This window comes from Myotis daubentonii, chromosome 13 (assembly GCF_963259705.1).
Source record: "Myotis daubentonii chromosome 13, mMyoDau2.1, whole genome shotgun sequence".
Classification (NCBI taxonomy): Eukaryota; Metazoa; Chordata; class Mammalia; order Chiroptera; family Vespertilionidae; genus Myotis; species Myotis daubentonii.
This window is the reverse complement of record NC_081852.1, coordinates 54,980,452-54,997,676: the sequence shown is the minus strand read 5'-3', so window position 1 is coordinate 54,997,676 and position 17,225 is coordinate 54,980,452. Positions and strand designations below refer to the sequence as shown.

Here is a 17,225-nt window from a genome sequence, read left to right as displayed (position 1 = left end):
GCTACTCTTTACTTATACACTATACAGTTTAAACCAGCCGTGGGCAAACTACGGCCCGCGGGCCAGATCCGGCCCATTTGAAATGAATAAAACTAAAAAAAAAAAAGACCGTACCCTTTTATGTAATGATGTTTACTTTGAATTTATATTAGTTCACACAAACACTCCATCCATGCTTTTGTTCCGGCCCTCCGGTCCAGTTTAAGAACCCATTGTGGCCCTCGAGTCAAAAAGTTTGCCCACCCCTGGTTTAAACCGTTCTCTAAGTTTCTAAAGGTATACTAACACTATGATTATAAACAGAATACAAAGTACTCTTTGAATATAAAAAGTTTTGTTTCAAATTCTCTTAAATGGCCCTGGCCGGTGTTGTTCAGTGGTTAGAGTGTCAGCCTGCTGACCAAAGGGTCACAGGTTTGATTACCTCGGTGGCAGGTTCAATCCTGGGCCCCAGTTGGGGCACAAGCAAGAGGCAACCAATTGATGTGTCTCTCTCACATCAATGTTTCTGTTTCTCTTCCACTCTAAAAAAATCAATGGAAAAAATATCCTCGGGTGAGAATTAAAAAAAAAAAATTCTCTAACACGGCTGTTGAAGATTAACTTGGTAAATACAATTGAACACAATGCATTTAAACAAGAAGTTATACAGTAATCAAGACATTGTTTTGTTATAAAAAGCTGTAGATTATTAAGACTAGGTTGAACAGGTGCTGAATGCAGGGCATTCTATTTATGTCCACACTGGTGTTTTTATTCGTGAATCTGCCTGAAGTGCTAATAAGATCAATTCTTCCGTAAAACCTTGAGACAAAGTTATTACCCTCCTCCTTCTCCCCATTCCCTAATGACTTCAGATAAGCACTTTTATTTTACAGTTAAAAAGGTTAGCATAAATGGGTCTCAAATTTTAATTTCTTACCCGGCATGTCATTTGGCAGAGCATAAAATAAGTTTGGGTTTATGATTTCTAATATGCTGGCTTGTAAAGTTTTATCAACTGGCAATTCTATTGTCCTCCACTGCTGAGCTAAAGAGACGGCTGAAAACATACCAAACAAAGGTCTCCATGAAACAGGTCCAATTCAGTATTCTTTCCTAGTAATGTGTTTATTCACTGCTTTTTTTCATCAACATTCCCAATTTCCCAAAATAATATCTGTATTTTTACAAAACAATCTATTCAATTTGAGGAATTTTGTGGGTGTTATAAAAAAAATTAAAAAAAACAATCTGTAATGAGAATCTTTGAACCACTGCACTCCTGTAGTACTGTGTTTCTGTAATACATTTCCATTCCTGTAGTATATTCAGTATCATTCTTAAAATGTATTCAAACATTAAGGGATACACAAATGTATGATGCAAGTTTACCTGATAAGTAACTACATTAAAAATGAGTACAGTGTTGGTTGAATGAAACCATCATGTTTCAATAAATTTATATTAAATTAACTTCAACTAGAGGCCCAATGCATGAAATTCGTGCAAGAGTAGGCCTTCAATCCCCCGGCTGCCGGCACGGCTTCCCTCAAAGCCCCGCTTTGTCTGGAAGGTCGTCTGGAAGGATGTCCAGAAGGACATCTGGTCTAATGAGCATATTATGCTTTTATTATTATAGATAGCCTATTATTAATCTATCTCCACAAAGCATATTTCTATAGGAAAATTGTATCCTTCAGAATAGAATATTTTTCACAGCCTTTGAAAACAAAGGATAACACAAATTTAAATAACAAACAAATAGCTTAAAAATGTTACCTTGATGCCCTGGGGTTTCAATCTGAAGATCATGCTTATTGACAGGTCTGTCTGTTGTAAAGTCTTTTTGTGGTGAACTGGCTTTTACAACCTCATGTTCCTCAATGAGCATATCACTAATTATTCTGGGATAACAAGTGGAGAGATCGGTGAGCTCAAGTCCCACTCCATTTTCAGAGATTTCAACCACTCGGGCTTGGAGTTTTATCCCTGCAACGCACATCTGAAATTTTTCTATGTCTTCCTTAGTCCAGTGTTTGTTTCTAGGCTGTATATCTGGCAAATATATGCAGAACAGCATTAAGAAGAATTCTGTGCCCACACTGTATTTTTTTTCTTTATTAAGGTATTACATGTGTGTCCTTAGCCCCCATTGCACCCCCAGTCCCCGACTCACGCCCTCACCCCCCCTGGTGTCTGGGTCCATTGGTTAGGTTTACTAGTATATGCCATGCTGTATTTTTGCTTCAGGTCAGCAATGTTGAATATCTTTTTCCAATACTCAATTCTGTATCTACGCCCTGCATATCTGATTTACCAATAATGCATTTGCAAATTTATTGCTCAGGATATTTTCCTTACTTTCCTCCTAATGTGTCTTTACCTGGCATTTTCCCAATAGGCAAAAATAGAACTGTTATTTCTTAACTTTTTAAAAAATATTTTTTTGTTGATTTCAGAGAGGAAGGGAGAGGGAGAGAGAGAGAGAAACATCAGTGATGAGAATCACTGATCGGCTGCCTCTGGCACACCCCACACTGGGGATCAAGCTCACAACCCAGACATATGCCTTTGACCAGAATTGAACCTGGGACCCTTTAGTCCTCGGGCCGATGCTCTATCCACTGCGCCAAACCAGCTAGGGCTATTATTTCTTTTAGAAGCCATTTTTATGTTCTGTTACACACAATGATGAGTGGCCAATTATACTGGTAATAAAATAAAAAAAAGATGTCAACCACATAATTCACCTTTGTGAACAGTTTTCTAATATTTTAAAATATCATTTTAAACTACTGAGCCACAGATTCTTTTCCTTTGCTAATTTTGGCTTATACCCTATTCTTAACAGTGATTCTCAAACTTCAGTGTGCATCTGGATAACCTAGAGGGCTTGTTAAAACAGATTTAGGGGCCCCACCCAAGAGTTTGCAATTTAGTAGTTGGCCTTGAGTGGGGAATGAGAATCTGCATTTTTAAGTTCTCATGTTGCTGCATCTTGTTTGGGGGCCACATATTAAGAAACACTGACATAAAACGTGGTAATTAAAAACAATAATCTGAAACATACTTAGTACAAATTAAGTAGAAAGAAAACAAATAAGCAAAGGAACAAATGAAAAGCATCTATGCTTCCAGACAGACCACTGTTACCATTTTGGTATCCAACCTTCCACAGTTTTCAGGGAAATACACACATGAACATATATACTCATATTTCTTTTTTAAATAAATTTTTTATTATAATAATAGCTATTATGGGTATAACAGTGCCCAGGCACTGTTAAGTGTTTATACTTTTATCTCTTTGAGGAAGGTACTGTTACTGTGTGCATGGGAGGAAATAAGAGCAGAGTTTAAATAGTTTGCTTGAGGTCTCACGGCTGGTAGGGAGCAGAGCTGGTCCTAGAGTCTGTCCTCCTAGTTATAACGCTGTGCTGCATCTCCTTGTAACTGTTTTCTTCACTTAAAGCATGAACAATTCTTCTATCAATGACACATTTAACCTCCTTTTAATGACTATGTAATAACAAACAGTAAAATAGGACCTCTGAGTGCCAGGCCCTGTTCTGAACATTCCTTTAATCCTCACAACCACCCCATGAACCAGACACTACCATTACCCATTGTATGGCGCATCATTTAACCCATCTTCTCTTATTATTTAGGTTGATTTGCTTTTATTAACAGCGTGGAATGAGTTTCCTTGTAGGTGGACTTTGTAAAATTCCAGGATTAGTTCTTTGGGATAAATTATTGGAAGCAAAATACCTTCATGAGAAGACATCCATTTTCCCGCCCATCACAGTACAGAAAAGCAGCTGCTTCCCTACTCTGACATCGACAGACAGTCTGGCCAGTATCTTTAAAAATACATTTTGAAATTGTATATTATAAAGTAAGATCTTCTAACTTACACAAAATATTAAAATTATAGATATTAATACTTAGATGTTTATGCACTCTAAGTATTAGAAGACAGTAGAGAAGATTTCTTATTCTACATCATACCTACTAACCAACACTGTATCCCTTGAAATGGAAGTGTTAAAAATTCAGAAGGGATCATTTGGAGTTCATCTGCAGTAACTTCTCCAATGTTTCCATAATCCACAAAATGTACTTTAATGTTTCCATTTGGGACAATTTCCTTGACTAAAGCACGATACCAATTGCCATCACCTAGGTTTAAGATAAAGTTTATAACATGGAAGTTGTATCATGAAAAAGACATCATTTGTCTAGCAACTAATAAACCTGCTCTTCCACAAATGATGCCTTTAGCTTTCATTCACAGATTCCTACAAGAATACTCAAAATCAATTTTTAGAATACCTCCAAAATTTTTACAGCACCACACTTTTACATCTGATATAAGTTAAAGATTTCATTCATCACCTGTCCTTAAATTATCAGAATGTAAAGGTAAATGTAAGCATGTCTGTCAATCTGGAAGACTTAAAATACTCGCACTACTACTGACAGATTGTTTTAATTGTTACTTGGTAAAATAATATAAAAAGTAAATAGAAAAAGTCTTGCAATGAAATTAAGATCTCTCATTAAATTTAACTTCAAAAGAAGTAAGCACAGGGTGACCAGAAAAAACAATAAATCTACAGTGGACAGGTTTTCCATTATCTAATTTATTTTAGTATTATCAGAAATTTTGGAAAGAAAAGCATTTAACCAAGTTTAAGTATGAAAGTATCATTTGGAAGTTCCTGGTCAAAGAGAGAAGAAAAAACATCTTAAGCATTCACTTAATGTCAAGTGTGAAAAATATTTGCTTAAACATCAGAAAGAAAATATACATCAAAAATAAGGGTTGATAAAACCCATATAATTTTATTAAACGATGTCACCCCAATACATTCAATAAAAATTTAAATTAAAAAAAAAGGGGGGTTGAATGTCAAGAAACAAAAGGTTCTGGTAAAGTCAAGATTGCACCAACTGCAACTTACCTGAGAAAAAAGCACAACAAGGTTGCCCTATTTCTGCCTTGAAGTCATTAGACAACTTCTGCTGGCAAAGGTCTGCTAGTGATTTGTTCAAATCATTGAGTTTCTTTAAAGCTGAAAATACAATACACATGCAGCATTTAATATTTTTTAAAAAAATGCAGAATATAGATTTTTCTTTAAAGCTAAAAAATGTTTTAATCATATAATCTCAGGTATATCCCCAAACAACTATTAAGTACACCAAATGCTTTTCCCTTTTCATTAAAAATTGGGCAAATTTGCCAATCAATGATTCTCTCTCATCATTGATGTTTCTCTCTCTCTCTCCCTCTCTTCCTCTCTGATATCAATAAAAATATATATAGGGTGTCCCAAAATTCACGCAAGATTTGAATTTTGCATGAGCATTAACAACAACAAAAAATGAAAGCCTAATTTTCCTTGGTTTATTGAATCAGATTCTAATATCTGTTGCCCTTTGATTTCAATCCCTTCAATTTGATAAGCATTACCAAGTACCAATTATGGCCCAGGAGCAGGGACAATGAAGACCAATGAAGACCACGGCTTTTCGTATGTGCCAGCAAAGCTGTGGAGGCCATTTACCTGATGTGCTATTCCATACATAACCCTATACTGTGTATACTTTATGAGTCAATAAAAAATTTACAATTTTTAATTATAAACCCGTGTTTTCTATCAAAATTACTTCCTGCATGAATTTTGGGACACCCTATATATTAAAAAAAATAAAAACTGGGCAAATTTTAAGTCATTATTTAGTTAATCTTCCCAGTAAACCCTATGCCAACAATTTACTGAGCACAGTGACAAGACGAGGGCATTGTTATCAGTATACAGCAACAAGATGTTCACTACAAAGGAAGCTCAGTGAGGGGTGCTCAGGAACTCTCTGTACCATCTTTTCAGCTTTTCTGTGAATCTCAATTATTCTACAATAGAAAGTGTAGTAGAAAAAGAAGAGAGAAAACACTATGAGAACTGATATCCAAGATAGAATGAGAGAAGCAAACTGCAAAAATAATATACAGACAGTACTTTATCATTTATGCCTACATAAAAGGAATATGTACACTTACATAAGCAAATGTACAGAGTATGTACTTCTGAAAAGGTATTCAGAAAATTGAGCCCTAGACAGTTTGGCTCAGTAGATAGGGCATCGGCCTGCAGACCAAAGGTCCCGGGTTTGATTCCGGTCAAAGGCAGGTACCTTGGTTGCAGGCTCCTCCTGGCCCAGGCCCTGGTTGGAGCTCGTTCAGGAGGCAACCAATAGGTAGGTGTGCTTCTCTCACATCGATGTTTCTCTCAGTCTTTCCTTCTCTCTTCCACTCTCCCTAAAAATCAATGGAGAAATATCCTCGGGCCAGGATTAACAACAACAACAACGAAAATTCAGAAGAGGAAATAGAAAACTTACTTTTCACTACGTATTTTTAAAAAATGATTTAGAGAGAAAGGGAGAGAGGGAGGGAGAGAGAAAACCCCTGATTAACAATGCACTTTTTTATGCATTCACTGACAGGTTCAGTGCTCTAACCGACTGAGCTACCTGCCAGGGCTCCACTAATACTCTTTTGTAACTTTTGGCGACTGCTGAACTAGAACACTTAAATTGACAACTGTCATATTCACTTTCAGCCTTCATTGACCCAAGCTGAAAATATACATACCTTTAAGACAGCAGTCACCAACCGGTGGTCCATGGACCACTGGTGGTCCATGAGGTCCGAAAGGTTGGCGACCGCTGCTCTAAGATATAGCCAGTAAGTTCATTCCTAGGAATATAATCAATGGAAACGCATGCACATGTGCACTAAATTTGAGAATATTCATAGCAACATTATTTTATAGCTCAAAACTAGAAACAGCCAAACATCCAACAGTGGAAATAATAAACTGTGGTATATTCATACAGTAGAACACTATGCAGCAACAAAAAAGCAAGCCACCGTTACATGTAAAAATGATGGCCAGTTTTAAAAAGCAATGTAAAGAAAACCAACACTAAAGAGTGCATATTGTATCATTCCATTTATATGAAGTTCAAAACCAGAAAAAAAAAATCTATGTGAGTAGAAGGCAGGTTAGTATTTACTCTTGAAAGAGAGAAGCGGTAGTGATAGGAAGACATGAAGGAAACTTCTGGGTTACTGGCAATACTTTATTACTTGGTCTAGATGTTGGTTATACAAGTGTTTTGACTTTGTGATAACTTATGTCATACTCTTATTTGTGCATATATATATATATATATATATATATATATATTGTATTTCAATGAAACCAACAATTAAATTTAATTTTCAAAACTGAATTTAGGAGACATTTTGTGAAATCTAAACTAGTTTAAATATAAGGAGAGATGTTGGAAATAAAAATAAGGGCTTAAAATTGAAATAAAAGGCAACTACGTTTAACCATATCTTTCTTGGAGGTACAAATACCCACTTGGCCCTTCTTGGAAAGAGTACTTTTATCACTCAGTAAACTCATCTTGAGTTCTTATCTACACCAATGTATCTGTGAAAAAATATAAATGAGTCAACTTACTGTCCTCTTTAAGCACATGACAATAAAATTCGCCAGGACTATGTATCACACAGACCACAACATCTACTGTTTGGTCAACAGTAAGGGCAACCCATGTCCATGCCAATGGATTTAGTTTTGCTTCTACACCCAAGGGAGCTGTGAAAATAAATGAACATTTTAGAAAACCAAATGGTCTGAGAAATCTGCTTTGGAAGAACTGAATTGTCAATGATTCTCTTAGTGAATTCATAGGAAAGTTGACAGTATTACACTCAACCATTACTACCCTCAGTACATTTCACATTTCAAATTCATTCACATTTCTGACTGACCTTCAGCGGCCAGTGACCCATAAAATTTTAACAAATATTCAGTTCCCAAACAACTCTTACATGTATTTAGACCAATGACTGATTTAAAAGACAACAAGTACTCAACATAATTCTTTAATATTTTACTGTATTGATTTTAGAGAGAGAAAGGAAGAGGGATAGAGTGCTAGAAACATCGATGAGAAACAACAATTGTCTGCCTTCCTGCATAACCCCTGGGGATCGAGCCTGCAACCCAGGCATGTGCCCTGACCAGGAATCCAGGAACCTCTTAGTTCATGGTTACATGCTCTGCCACTGAGCCACACCGGCCGGGCAACATAATTCTTTTTGAACATATGAAAACCTACATATTCACGAAACCATCTGAACTCCAGCCTGAACATTGTCTGACTGACATTTTACTTACCATTGGCTTCTTTCATGAGCTTCTCTGTCACTATCCCCTTTTCCCGGGCAGCAAAGCCTGCATCTATGAGAACTTCAGTAACACTGATGTGAGGTGTCATGGATTTATCAATAAGCTCCACCAGGGAACTGTTCTCCAACTTGTCCACCACTTTCACCGTGATCATTGTGTTCTGTACAGTCTTTTTCATCAGACAAATAGCTTCTGGAGTCCAAATTCCTAATGATGGCTTTACTCCTAACAAAGAATTTTTTTTTAAGGATGTTAAAGTATTTCTTACAGCAAGCACTTAGAAATTCAGCTTTAAATTTCCACAAAGGTGCACTTAAGTAATCTGTGACAAACACTGGAACCCAAAAAGTTCCATCTGAGCAGAAAGATTTTCTAAACATGCAAATGAAGGCAAAATTACAAAGAAAACGCCTGTAAAACGTTCTACAGTTCTATGTAAAAAAACAACACATAATTCCACTGATACGAAATGTCCAGAAAAGCAAATCTGTAAAGCCAGAAAGCAGATTCCTGGTTGCCTGGGGAGCAAGGATTAACTATAAACGGGCACAAGAGATCTCCTTTGGGTGATGGAAATATTCTGAAGCAGGGTTACAGTGATAATTATACAACTTGGTAAATTTACTAAATATCACTGAGTTGTGTACCTAAAATAGTGAATTTTGTGGTATATGTAAATTATGTCTTAATAAGGTTGCTATGAAAATCATAAACAAAAGTATGAGAAATCCAGGAAAAAACACTGGTCCCTTACATCATATATGAAGCATTTACGGCGACCCCAACATAGTGCTTAGTTCATCTATATATGTAAAAGCCTAAGCGACCGAATGACCAGTTGACTGGTCGCTTTGATACGCACTGACCACCAGGGGGCGGACGCTCAGCTGACTGACCCATCCTGGTGGACCACCAGCCCGGCGGCAGACACTCCCTCCCTCAGTAGTCCTGCAGGTACAATCTCCAGAAAACGGGCCAGGCACCGATGGACTGGCCCTGCCAGCACAATCCTGACAGTGCCACTGGTGGCCTCCTGGAAGTTGGCCTCGGGCACTGTGGCCACTTCCCCTCCCCAGATGCTGCGCAAGGAAGAAATGATATAAAAGCAGCCACCAGGGGGCTACCAACAACTGGTGGCAGCAGAACGGATCCAAATCCCAAGACAGCAAGAGCATCCCACTGCCTGCCCAGAGGGCCCATCATGTTCCGGACCCTCCCCTTTCCCCCTCGGGATGGGCGCCAGACACAGGGCTCACAGTTGGCAAGCGCCACTGTGGTGGCACAAGCCTCTCCCAATGGGGACTGACTGGGCGCAGTGGGGCCGGGGTGAGCAGGAGCGGCAGGTAGGAGTGGCAGGCGGTGTTGGACTGCCAGTTTGGGCCCAATCCCCACAGGCCACCCAAGGGACCCCACCCATGCACGAATTCGTGCACCGGGCCTCTAGTAAAATATAAAAGCCATGTAACCTACAAAAAAATAGCCTCACTGGTAATGAATTTAGCTCACCAAAATTGGCCAAGATGAACTAAGACAGAAATACCTATTTGGTACACCCAGGTATGAAGGCATTGACTACCTCTGCATTTCGGACAGATGGGTACACTAGTTTAACGCCATCTGGAGAACCACCACAAACAGGAAAAGCAGCACACCCACCAACACCTCCTAAGGACCTGTTAGCAACATACCTACACCTCGCAACCCATCTTAAGTAGATGATCTCGGACAGGTTGTAAAATATAGGTAAGTAGCATTCTTATAATTGGTTATTAGTTAAATTAGGGTACATATACATGAAGGTGTAGAAGCCAATTATTGACGTGAAAAGAAGCCCTCTGGGACAGATTACATACACAGCAATTTCTAAGCACATACCTGTAATGTTCTTATTGCTTTTATAAGTGGGTTTCACTCTACTTTATGTAGTTAATAGACTTCTATGATATTAATAATGCAAGCTCCATAAATAGCAAAGAACACTCAATTTCATAACCACAGGTACGTTAAGTTTGTTTTATTACAGATAGTGTTTCCTAAGTGTTCTATTAAGGATTATTTTTCCACTTAATAAGTTATGTCTAAACATGTTCCTTTATCTTATCAGTAGTTTAATTTCAATTCTAATACTCCTACTTGAGGTTTTAATCATTTCAAAATACAGGGACCATAAAAATTTCATACCTGCCAGCACACACTTTATTGCTTGCATTGGCAATTCCAACAACTTCGGAGTTATGGGGCACAGTCTTTTCAAACTCAGGATTTCAAAGTTTCCGTAATCTACATATCCGACCAGCACAGAGTCTTCAGAGGCGTATGCCAAGACAGAGGCACGGTACCACTGATCATCCTCTGAAAAAAGGAGACTCAGTCTCAAGTGATTTTCCAACGTAGATGTAAACAAAAACTTTTCCTCCCAAATTTAGAAATGGTCACTTGTAAATTTTAATATTGAGCTTTAATGAACAATGAATGCTTGCTATCTTTGCTTAACAGAAGCCTTCAACTACTCAGTATCGCCTTTCTTCTTACCTTACTAGACTCATGCAGTTTGCTGTCATGACTTATGTCCACCCTTGCCTTGTCTCCCCAGCAGACAGTTAGCTCATTAGGACAAAGAACATGTTGGTCATGGGGATCCACAAGGTCTTGATCAATACATGGACCATTGGCTTAGGCACCAAGCAGGGCTAATTTTAGAATACCTGGCGGTATGAGTCAACCAGACTCCACTAACCAAGCAATCATTTTCCTAGAGGCCTGCTTGGACCTCCCGCTCTGTGAGGTCACTGGCTCTCCTTTCACCCGAAAATAATGAAATGCAGTTATCAAAGACCAGACCTGTGCAGCTGGAGAGGCTGTGCTATGACAGCTCTGCACTCCCAGGCCCTCTAGCTTTTCCAAAGAAAACTGGAGAATTCATGACCCTGGGAGGTTCCACCTTCGCATTCTGATGTAAACAGAATGATCTGCACCAGTCTCCCAAAACTGCAGGGCTGATAAAACAATCAAAACCTTCTCTACCCCCTTCTCCCCCCCCCCCCCACATTCCCGGCCCTCTTCCTTTATGCACTTTGATTTAGTTTAACTGGACATATTTGGTGTACTTTAGTGCTCAAGTTTCAAATAGGGCCATCCAGTGCAAACTGAAAATTCTCTCTCACCTGCATTTTACTTAAGTAAAAAATTTAACCAGAGGAGAACCAAGATGGCGGCATAGGTTAACGCCGGAGTTTGCTGCTTTGAACAACTACTTCAAAAGTGAAACCAAAAAACGGAAGGGACATCACCCAGAACCACAGGAACGCTGGCTGAGTGGAAGTCCTACAACTAGGAGGAAAGAGAAATGCACACGGACACTCAGAGGAGGCGCAGTGCTGAAGTCAAATTCTGAGGTGCCGAGTGTGCGGAGCGGGCTGGCGGCGGAGGGCGCGGTTGTTGTTTTCAATTGGGAGGGAGTCGCAGACTCTGAGCACCAGATCCGGGCGAGTCTTTAGGGACCCAGACTCAAACGGGAGAAGCGGGACTGTCTGGCTTCGGTCTGAGCGAGTGCAGCTTTCTCTCCGAGCTTTGCAGCGGGTGCTGGGACTCAGAGAGGCAGAGCCCCTGGGGACAGGACTGAGAGCCGCCATAACTGCTCTCTCCGGCCCACCCTGTTGATCCTGTGCGACCTGCCCCGCCCGAGCCCTGCACAGAGGCATTTGCCGGATAGCCTCAGGCAAAGGCTAGATTAGCACCTCCCTAGAGGACAGAAGTTCTCTCACTGCTGACACAGCTGATTCTCATAGCCACTTGGCCTGGAGGTCAAACCCTCCCTGGAATTAGCTACAACAATCAAGATTTAACTATAAGACTGCGAACAAAGACCACTAAGGGGTGCACCAAGGAAGCATAACAAAATGCGGAGACAAAGAAACAGGACAAAATTGTCAAAGGAAGATATAGAGTTCAGAACCACACTTTTAAGGTCTCTCAAGAACTGTTTAGAAGCTGCCGATAAACTTAATGAGATCTACACGAAAACTAATAAGACCCTCGATCTTATATTGGGGAACCAACTAGAAATTAAGCATACACGGACTGAAATAACGAATATTATACAGACGCCCGACAGCAGACCAGAGGAGCGCAAGAATCAAGTCAATGATTTGAAATGCGAGGAAGCAAAAAACATCCAACCGGAAAAGCAAAATGAAAAAAGAATCCAAAAATGCGAGGATAGTGTAAGGAGCCTCTGGGACAGCTTCAAGCGTACCAACATCAGAATTATAGGGGTGCCAGAAGATGAGAGAGACCAAGATATTGAAAACCTATTTGAAGAAATAATGACAGAAAACTTCCCCCACCTGGTGAAAGAAATGGACTTACAGGTCCAAGAAGCGCGGAGAACCCCAAACAAAAGGAATCCAAAGAGGACCACACCAAGACACATCATCATTAAAATGCCAAGAGCAAAAGATAAAGAGAGAATCTTAAAAACAGCAAGAGAAAGAAACTCAGTTACCTACAAGGGAATACCCATACGACTGTCAGCTGATTTCTCAACAGAAACTTTGCAGGCCAGAAGGGAGTGGCAAGAAATATTCAAAGTGATGAATACCAAGAACCTACAACCAAGATTACTTTATCCAGCAAAGCTATCATTCAGAATTGAAGGTCAGATAAAGAGCTTCACAGATAAGGAAAAGCTAAAAGAGTTCATCACCACCAAACCAGGATTATATGAAATGCTGAAAGGTATCCTTTAAGAAGAGGAAGAGGAAGAAAAAGGTAAAGATACAAATTATGAACAACAAATATGCATCTATCAACAAGTGAATCTAAGAATCAAGTGAATAAATAATCTGATGAACAGAATGAACTGTTGATTATAATAGAATCAGGGACATAGGAAGGGAATGGACTGACTATTCTTGGGGGGGAAAGGTGTGGGAGATGTGGGAAGAGACTGGACAAAAATCGTGCACCTATGGATGAGGACAGTGGGTGGGGAGTGAGGGCGGAGGGTGGGGCGGGAACTGGGAGGAGGGGAGTTATGGGGGGGAAAAAAAAGAGGAACAAATGTAATAATCTGAAAAAAAAAAAATTTAACCACACTCTCTTTCCTTACCTGAGAACTGAGCACAGCAGATGTCACCAATGGTTGGGTAAAAATCCAAGCGTGGAGACACTTGAACACAGTACTCGTTAAGGGACGCCTGCAGTTCAGCGAGCTTATCTGTAAACACAGATCACATCTTAAGCAAAAGAAATACAACTCTACACATTAGCTTCACTTTTGCCTGCTGAATCTCTTGAAGTTATCTTGAGAGCCAAGCTGAGAAAGGTGACTTACGTCCACTTTGTAGTTTTTGACAAAAAAAGTCCTCTGGCGTCTGAATATGGGAAACCACACCACAGAACTCATCACCTACGTTCAAAGTTAACACTTTTGGGATTAAGTCTCTTCTGTCTACAACAATTTTGTTTTCAGCTGTCATTTTCCCAACATCTTCAGGCTCACCTGATCAGAAAACAGAAAAGTAAGTCTTTTTGGTTTCACTAATCAAAATTTTCAGTTTTTCAGGTCTAATCATGCTTTCCACACCTCTAGACCTTAATACGTGCTGCTCACAGATCCACCCCTCCAAGTACCCCCAATCCTCCAGCAGCCCAATAATTTCCTGCCAAGTCTGGACCAGGTGCCTCTCCCAGGTGCTCCCACTGCACCTGCACTTCCACATTCACACTGTTGTATAATCGCCTGTGTCTCTTCTGCACACTTCCACGGTGCAGGAGTAAAGCCGGTGTTGCTCTGAAGGTTCCCGGTCCTTCCACTTGACCCCTCTGCAGCAGCTGCTGTTACTGATAACTGCCTCCTAGAAACCCTTATCCCCCTGCTGCTCTGGCAACATTTCCCCATGCTCTTCCCACCTTCCCAGCACAGTTCCTCACTTACGTTGTAGGCCCTTCCCTTTTTTTCCTCACTCCACACTATCCCTAAGACATCACCAACCCTTCTGATTTCAACCATGACTACTACTAGACCAGGAAGTGTTTGGTTTTTCTCCTCTAGATGGCAAAGAACTACTGAAAGCTTTTCAGCAGAGTTATCACACCAAGATTTGTGTTTTAGGGATATCATACAGGCAGTAGTGTAAGAATACAGACCAGAAACAAAAAGATAAAATAAAAAAGTTTTTGAAATCATCTCAAATGTTAAGAATTCCTGAACTAAAAAAAGTGGTAATAGAAAAAGGAAGAAAAAAAACATACAAAGAACACTTAGGAAGAAGAATTAATAAAGACTCAGCAACCAGCGCAAAAGATGGGAGGTGAAGGAGAAGGTAGACGTAAGGACGAGTTAAGTTTGTTTATGTGACAAGATGCATCTAATCATGGCACCATTAATCTGGAGATCACCTCTGGATGAATGAGCCTCTAGAGACAAGGAAGTGTGTCTTCATCTACAGTACAGTCATGCACTTCTTTTTTAAAAAATATATTTTATTGATTTTTTACAGAGAGGAAGGGAGAGGGATAGAGAGCCAGAAACATCGATGAGAAACATCGACCAGCTGCCTCCTGCACACCCCCCACTGGGGATGTGCCTGCAACCAACGTACATGCCCTTGACTGGAATCGAACCCGGGACCCTTCAGTCTGCAGGCCAACGCTCTATCCACTGAGTCAAACCGGTCAGGGCCAGTCATGCACTTCTTACCGACACTTCAGTCAACTACAGACCACGTATATAACAGAGGTCCCGACATAAGATTACAATAGGAAGTTGAAAATTCCTATCACCTAGCGATGTTGTAACATAGCGTAATGCATTACTCATGAGTTTATGGTGCTGCTACTGGAAACAAACCATCTGAGTTGCCAGTAGAGCACATACTATTACAGTAGCAGGCTATACCACCTAGGTTTGTGTAAGTATACTGTATGATGTTTGCACAATGACCAAATCACCTAATGACACATTTCTCAGAACATATCCCTGTTGTTATATGGTATATGACGGAATTGGTAAAGGAAAAGTACAGGAAAAAGCACAATACAAGAAACACATAAGACTAGGCAATGAGAAAATAAAATGCTCATAGCAAAACTTGTTGTAGACTAGACAAAAACTACACACACGTAAACAAAAAGTAAAAATGTAAAGAGAAACACCATCCTACTAGGACAGAATGGTTTAGCACTGTTTATTATTGCTGGAATACCCAAATAAGGAAGAAAATCAAATTGAACTAAGGAAATGTTAGCTAAAATACCTCAACACAAAGTGTTATGATATTTAGATGTTTGTAATCTCTGATAATTATCATGGCAAGGATTCATCTGAAAGACAGGGAAGAAAACTAGGCAGGGGACATTGAGATTAGAAATAATGTGTTACTAAATAAAAACTATCATCTTTCATGTATAAAGTTTATAGAAGGGCTAGCATTTCCATGAACCGGACACTGTGACATTTGTGCTTTTATGTTTAGTAGAAGTCACTATACTGTTCACTATTAATGTGTATACTCACTTTGAACTGCACTTTGCTTCTTAAAATTTTGTCCCTTAGGTATCAAGCCATATCCCATTTCTACAAGCACATCGTCTAAGGGTTTTCCTAAGTGATTAAGAAAACAGATCTACAGTGAGCTAAATACTAAATATTAAGGCAAAGCATAAATAGAAAACATGAGTCATAATTACATGATTTAGAGATTATAGCTATTGTACACATTGGCGTATTTCTTACTAGTTCAGTTCCTTTGTGCAAAGTATGTTTTAGTAATGCTCAGCTTTAAAATTCCCATCATCACTTGACAGAAAATTTAATGAAAATTTCACTTCAAAATTCTGATTAACATTTAGTACCACCTTATTGGCATGCTTAGAAAGATCACTGTTTATGGGGGGAAATGGATTTAAGACACAAGACTTCTTCTCAGAAACAAAGTATGACTGAAACAAGGCTTAGCCAGCACTTCAAGTTCTCTGAAATAATATCCAAAAGCTGAAGTCATAATATGAAACATACATACCAATGAAACAAAACATAGATTTTATACCTAATTTCACAAAAAAATTAACTGCATTTTTTACCAAGTCACCAACCGATGCTGAGTCTCTAAAAGTAGAGGAGTAACACCGGGGAAACTGAGAGGCAATTATGAGCACATGGTAGGAAGTCACTTTTCAAACAGATATAAAGCCAGAATGAAAGAACAGGATTCCAAAGTGATTTTTCATTTCCACAACCTGAACACTATGTATTTACAGTATCAACACTAACAAAATACAGTTCTGTGAAGGTTGTTCAAAGGAAAAGCAATGATGATAAAAATGAATGCATTCGTAAGAGAAATTTCTGAACTTCTCAATAAAGGAGAACTCAGAAGTAGATATTATCATGGTTATATTGAAAGGACAATATCGTCACCCCCAGACTGTCTACATCTGCCCTTTAATCCACTCAGTTCTGAGGATTCATGCCATGGCTCTGACACACTGCCGACTGCGAGAGCAGAGCCAAGGACACGTCTTCATTCACAGCCTGAATGCCCCAGAGCAGAGCTTACTTGGCCTCACTTCATGTTTCTCTTTCTTCTCTGAGGATTAGGTGGAGACTAAACAACGGATTAAACACCTCATTTACAAAGGAAGATTCAGGTCTTACCCGAACTTGGTAGCATAACATCCACAGCAAAGGTAACCACGTCCTCTTTCAAGATGTTGACAATCTTTACCAAGCAGAACTGCTCCATTAACAGTGATTTAATAGTTTTGATACAATCATTGCTCCAATTCCCCTCCGCTGGGATAACATCAGCCACAAAGCACTTTATGGCCTGAAAGATTTTGTGCAAGTTACTAAAAAAAAAATCAGTATTTGAAAATGATTTTCTCTAGTTAATTATGTGAAGGTTTAAAAAGATGTGCTTTCATGCATAAAAATTTTTCAAAAATCTTTGAGTACAAACCATA

At 39.3% G+C, this 17,225-nt stretch overlaps 1 protein-coding gene across 1 annotated transcript in view; it reads right to left on the bottom strand.

Moving 5' to 3' along the window:
• Positions 1-17,225, bottom strand: part of TDRD1 (tudor domain containing 1) — a 32,469-nt gene that overhangs the window by 4,610 nt on the left and 10,634 nt on the right. Inside the window, exons 10-20 of the mRNA XM_059661984.1 lie at positions 16,918-17,089; positions 15,778-15,864; positions 13,594-13,761; positions 13,369-13,476; positions 10,440-10,610; positions 8,247-8,483; positions 7,524-7,661; positions 4,950-5,060; positions 3,994-4,164; positions 1,762-2,037; positions 923-1,042 (exon numbers count right to left, since the gene is read on the bottom strand). Of these exons, the coding sequence (XP_059517967.1) occupies positions 923-1,042; positions 1,762-2,037; positions 3,994-4,164; positions 4,950-5,060; positions 7,524-7,661; positions 8,247-8,483; positions 10,440-10,610; positions 13,369-13,476; positions 13,594-13,761; positions 15,778-15,864; positions 16,918-17,089 (1,759 nt within the window). The remainder of the gene's footprint in view (positions 1-922; positions 1,043-1,761; positions 2,038-3,993; positions 4,165-4,949; positions 5,061-7,523; positions 7,662-8,246; positions 8,484-10,439; positions 10,611-13,368; positions 13,477-13,593; positions 13,762-15,777; positions 15,865-16,917; positions 17,090-17,225) is intronic.